Source organism: Micropterus salmoides, unplaced genomic scaffold, assembly GCF_014851395.1.
Source record: "Micropterus salmoides isolate LMB-PRFRI ecotype aquatic unplaced genomic scaffold, ASM1485139v1 Ms_hic_scaffold_12, whole genome shotgun sequence".
Classification (NCBI taxonomy): Eukaryota; Metazoa; Chordata; class Actinopteri; order Centrarchiformes; family Centrarchidae; genus Micropterus; species Micropterus salmoides.
This window is the reverse complement of record NW_024040263.1, coordinates 33,905,129-33,911,212: the sequence shown is the minus strand read 5'-3', so window position 1 is coordinate 33,911,212 and position 6,084 is coordinate 33,905,129. Positions and strand designations below refer to the sequence as shown.

The 6,084-nt window shown below is 40.8% G+C and overlaps 1 protein-coding gene across 1 annotated transcript; it reads left to right on the top strand.

Annotated features, from left to right (window-relative positions):
- The first annotated feature begins 2,604 nt into the window (after positions 1 to 2,604).
- Positions 2,605 to 4,631, top strand: LOC119899964 (nuclear factor 7, ovary-like). The gene has a single exon (XM_038714793.1). It carries the CDS (start codon positions 3,004 to 3,006, stop codon positions 4,396 to 4,398), a length of 1,395 nt encoding a protein of 464 aa, XP_038570721.1. The 5' UTR covers positions 2,605 to 3,003; the 3' UTR covers positions 4,399 to 4,631.
- Positions 4,632 to 6,084: the final 1,453 nt, after the last annotated feature.

Below are 6,084 nucleotides of genomic sequence, written 5' to 3'. Positions count from 1 at the left end.
TGAGCCTCACCATCCCAAAGGGAATTTTTTCTTGTTGTCCAGAATACCAGCTCTTTAAAATGACTCTAGGATGCAGCAAGGCTACAGCCGGATAAGCCATTCTAGGCTTTGCCGTTTGGAAATGAACAGAACAAATCAACACCAACATTAGTCAATGTCTATATGTATGTGTGCATTTCATGGTTAAATAAATGCTATCTCACCTTTAACCATCAATTTGCAGAAGGCATCCACATTTTCAAGACAGCTCTTGAAATGTCCCTGTCACCATCTTAGAAGGATATAATGCAATCAGCAGCAGGTGCTGAAAGCCAAGAGCATACAACTTCTTAAGCTGACCGGGGATAAATACAGCTGTCAGTGAGAGAAATGGATTGATAGATCGTGATGACACAATAACAGCGAGAGTGATAAAAAAAATATAAAAATACATACATAATTGCATATTGATCTGTTTTACTGTTAATTATGATTAACTAGAGGAGAAAATAAACTAAAGAAAAGGGAAATAACTTTAATGAAACTCAGCTACTGTACCAATAAGTACACTCACCAAGACTCGCCAACTCTTGGTCTTTTATCTGAAGGCCTTCTCGTGCTCTTCTGGCTCATGAAGCTGCAGAGACAATCATTTTTGCTTAAAACTTTAAATCAACCTAAAATGACACCAATGCATTTGAATATGACAGGCAGGGAAACTTAACAACAATGACTCACATTATTACAAATCCAATTCACATTAGTGACACTTTTATCCAGAGGGAGGTACACTTTATTTCTGCAGGTATCGATAATCAGTCACATGCTCTTATACACTATTGTATTTTTTGTGTTGGTGAGGGTCTCAATGTTTGTCACGATGTGCTGACTACAAAAGTTGTCGTGGCCTGTGTGCGGTGAGAAAGGTAAATAGATGGCTGATCGGTCTGCATTCGCTGCTAGCCATCACAGCTTGTTTATTATGTTCAGTCCATGGTTATTACAAAAAATCATTTTGTAAGATATATTTGATAAAAATTGCTTTATATTTTGTATGAGTGTTTTATATTTTGAAGTCTATGTGATGACATCAGTCCTTAGGTGTGAGTGTGAGCGTGACTAGTTGTTTGTCTATGTGTCGTCCAATGTCAGCTGGGATTGGCTCCAGCCCCCCCGCGACCCTGTACGCAGGATAAGTGGTTGACGATGGATGGATGATGATGGATGATCAGTTTTGTACAGATTAGCTGAAACAGTAGGCTATACTGCAGTAATGTAGCTCACGGTAAGTGTTTTTGTGCAGCTGTTGCCAACTGCTGCCTAAATGTCCACAGAGTGTTCTAAAGAAGGACAGTGTAGCTTAGAGATTTTATTCTGTGCTGAGGATAAATCCACCATGTCCAAAGATAACTCTCTGTCCATACATCGATGACAGATTGATAACAGCGGTCATGTCCAAGTTCACGTTTGGATGAAGAACTAACAGCCTATCTAACCAGAGTCGAGTGTCATTGGCAGCGAGCCTGCAGCACTATCAACAAGATGATCGATTTGGGAGGGACTGAAATTAGCAGAGGAGTCCTCTTTGGGACTTGGTAATGAATTTAAAGCTGATGGAATCACATCCTTAAATTTATCAGATAGATATCTAGTGTAGGAATTTCTGCCTAATGTCGTGGAGACCAGCAACAGGAACTCAAAAGTTATTAATATTATTTCATCTGTGTTTACATTAGGCCATGGAGCCAGAACAGCTGATCCAGACCCAACAGGACCAGATTCAAAGGTCTGTTCAACACGGCCAGAATGACACTCACTCGTCCACTTTCACAGTTCTTCTGATGGATTCCCAAACTTTAATGTGACGAACCCCCACAGTCTGTGTGCTGAGCTCCAGCACCCCTTCATCAGCACTAAACGTCTTTATGTGAACTGATTTTAAACTGGATGTTATTTAACAGTTTTCAATCTAAAGACCTTTAACAGCAGAATCCCCAGAATAAGCAGCGAGTCTCAAACTGACGCCCGTGGGTCTCGACCATGTGTCCATATGTGACGACTTGAGAGTGAGAACGGGTTGCTTACATGGTCCAAACCACCGTTAAGCAGCTCACGGGTTACTCGTTGTATAGTTGGAACTGCAGCTCCTGATCTGTGGTTAGAAGCTGAGTTCCTGGTGACTACGTCATAGATAGCAGAAGATGCAGTCGGAGGAGGTGGTTGTGATGTGAGGAAGCAGGGAGTTTTTTGAAAATGTAGTTGTAAAAGTACTTTTTAATGTATATTTCAGTTCACTGTTAGGGCTGCATTGTTTTAGTACTAAGTAGTGTAGAGCATCTACAAACACCTGTTTCTCTCTCAGATTATCCACCTGTTCACAATGATTTCATTTAGAAGGTAAAAGGACAAAACAGAGCATGAAAAAGTTCAACGCTGCCTTCCGTTGTTGTCGGGAAATGCAGCCAGAACAGTGTTACACTAAGAAAAGAACAACCACACAACTACACATTCATTTCTTTAAACTCTCTATTTGAACTTTTCTCATTTCAAAATGTTCTAAAGTCATAATTCCCATGTGTTCCAGTCAGCTGAGCTCCGTCACAATCTACTAACAATTATCTGGAGATTTTATTGTTACTGCAGATGGAAAAATAAGAGCCAATCCTGTGTGTTCATACTCTGAAGAGACTCCGCCCCTCACCTGACTCACCTGAGACAAACCAGGAAACAGGTTGTTATTCTGCCTCACTGAGACGAGACACACTGAGAGTCAGACGGTAAGACTCCCCTTCAGACCAGAACCAGCACTTCCACTGAGAGAGGACAACTACAGGAGGGATACTGGGAATACTGGGAATACGAGCAATTCAACCTGCTGATGAATCCACAAACTGAACAAGAGTTTGACGAGAACAAAGACTCACAGTGAAGGTAACTTTCAGGGCCGTTACTGAAGGAGGGAGTGGCTGACTGTTTCCTGTCTGAGCGTCTGCTGCTGTGACTTCAGCTTCACTCAGAGACTAAATGGCTTCCAGATTAGAGGAAGATCTCTGCTGTCCTGTCTGCCAGGACATCTTTAAAGATCCTGTCATCCTGTCATGTTGCCACAGCTTCTGTAAAGGCTGTCTGCAGAGCTGGTGGACAGAGAGAGGAAGTCAGGAGTGTCCAGTTTGTAAGAGGAGACATTCAAAGGACGGACTGCATCCTAACTTTTTATTAAAGAACCTGTGTGAGAGTTTCCTGCAGGAGAGAGATCAGAGAGCTTCAGAGGCTCTCTGCAGTCTGCACTCTGAGAAACTCAAACTCTTCTGTCTGGACCATCAGCAGCCAGTGTGTGTCGTCTGCAGAGATTCAGAAAAACACATCAACCACAGATTCAGACCCGTCGATGAAGCTGCACGACAACACAAGAAGGAACTTCAGGAAACTCTGGAGCCCTTAAAAAAGAAGTTAAAGGTTTGTGAACAAGTTAAAGTGAAGTTTGATCAAACAGCAGAACACATGAAGGTCCAGGCCCGACACACAGAGAGGCAGATTAAGGAGCAGTTTAAGAAGCTTCAGCAGTTTCTAGAGGAGGAAGAGGAGGCCAGGATGGCTGCACTGAGGGAGGAAGAGGAGCAGAAGAGTCAGATGATGAAGGAGAAGATGGAGGCTCTGAGCAGAGAGATAGCAGCTCTTTCAGACACAGTCAGAGCCACAGAGGAGGAGCTGAGAGCTGAAGACGTCTCATTCCTGCTCAACTACAAGGCTGCAGTGGAAAGAGTCCAGCAGCGCCCCCTGCTGGATGATCCACAGCTGCCCTCAGGAGCTCTGATAGACCAGGCCAAACACCTGGGCAACCTGACCTTCAACATCTGGAACAAGATGAAGGACATGGTCTCCTACACTCCTCTCATCCTGGACCCAAACACTGCTGATCCAAGACTCATCCTGTCTGAAGATCTGACCAGTGTGAGACGAGGAGGAGAGAGACAGCAGCTTCCTGACAATCCAGAGAGGTTTGGTTCCTGCTTTGTCCTGGACTCTGAGTGCTTTAACTCAGGGACTCACAGCTGGGATGTCGAGGTTGGAAACAGTACAGGCTGGGAACTGGGTGTGTCAACAGAGTCTGTCCAGAGGAAAGGAGACATACGGTCTGGATTATGGGGAATAAGGTTCAATAGAGGTAAATACTCAGCATGGTCACCCTCAGCTCCATCCACTGCTCTCAGCGTGCAGAAGAAGCCCCTGAGGATCAGAGTGAATCTGGACTGGAACAGAGGAAAGCTGTCGTTCTCTGATCCTGATACTAACACACACATACACACCTTCACACACACTTTCACTGACAGGATGTTTCCATATATTTACTCATGGGATGAACTCCCACTGAAGCTTTTACCAGCGAAGGTCTGTGTGACTGTAGAACAACAGCGATAAATGATGATGGTGATGATGATGATGACGACTAAATGCTGTAGTTTTCATTGTGTTGTTTCTGCTGATGTGTTTAACATGAAGTTGTCATATCTGATCTAACAGAGAACCAGTGAATTAAAGACTTCCTGAGTTTTAAGGATGTAAATAATGAGTTTATCAAACTGCTGTAAATGTAGTGAAAGTAAAGTCGTCTTTCAATAAAACCCTGTGGAGCAGATTTCCTCAGAAACCTGTGGTACAGCTGATGTCTCCAGAGAACACAGTTTGGTCCTACATAATCCCACATGTTCATCATTTTCCTCCCTAAGAATCATTAATCATCAGTAACAGCGGCACATTTATTAGTTTATCAGATAACAGATACGTTGCAGCATTTTGGATATTTTTACAGAGCGACTGTCTGATGATCCTTTCTTTTCTTTTGCCGTCAGAACAGCTGACTTTAACAAACTGTGTCTCAGGCTCCGAGTCTGTGTAGTCTGTGTATAAGTAGAATGTAGAAGCAGCAGGTGTGTTCGGGACAGGATGCGTCGCTGTGCGGCCCTCAGAGGGTAAAAACTCACCTGCTTGTTGAGACTCTTCTTTGGATCAAGAGTCCAGCAGTTTTTTTGTCTCCAGCTTCCAAACATTTCACTTGTCTATTACACCTTTTCATAGAACTCGCACATAAAATATTATTACTTCTTATTATGGAGCCTGAAGAGCATGTGCTGCTGCTGTCACTCTAACACTTTCTAGTTATAATAAATATAACAGTTACATTTTTAAAAAGCTGTTATATTTATCAGTTAAATTAGCAGTTTATACATTTTTATTTTAGCAATTTATACAACTCAAATAAAAAAATGATTCGGTTTCCTTATTCTGATTTAAAGTTAAACAATGCATTGTAAAATAAAATATGAGAGAAGGATAAATTAGTACATTGAGTCCCAAAAAGTAAAATTTAAAAATTCAGTTTACAAAATCTTTAAGATGAAATCTTTTTATTTTTATATTTATTTTTGTTAATTCAGAATTTTACTGAATGAATAAAATAAATAGAATTCAGCTGCATCAACAATTATAAATGTATTAGTTGAATATTGTAAGTGGATGAAGTAAATTGCGTAACTATCACCTTTTATATTAACATTGCAAAAAGGTAAAACTAGTAATATAACATTAAATACAAAGTAAAATATTAGTATAATAGTAATATATTTAGTCTGCCTGGTTGTCATTTGTTGAATTATTGTGCAAGAAAAATGCTCTACATGGTCGTTAGTCTCTGATTTGTTAATGCCAAGTACTAACTTGTCATAATCATGAACAGTTATGCAAAATAACGAGTTAAACATTTCAAAAGTTTACTGTTGGGACGTCACTTTGTGCTGTAAAGTGGTGAAAACATAAGGGCTCAGATTAGGGGTGTGACGGCACATTTGAGTCACAAGAAGATATTTTAACAGTATTTTGAATAATTTGAAATATATTAGTGGGGGGTCTGGTGGTCCTCCCCCAGAAAACTTTGAGCATTAAACACTTAATTTCCGGCGGTCTGGAGACATTTCTACACCAATTTATGGTGAAAATGTCTTTATTTATATGAAGGGAAACATAATTAAGGTGGCAGGTGACAATTCAAAATATAAAAATATAATGGAATATAATGCAGTTATCAGCTTTTGTACAATGCACATTTGT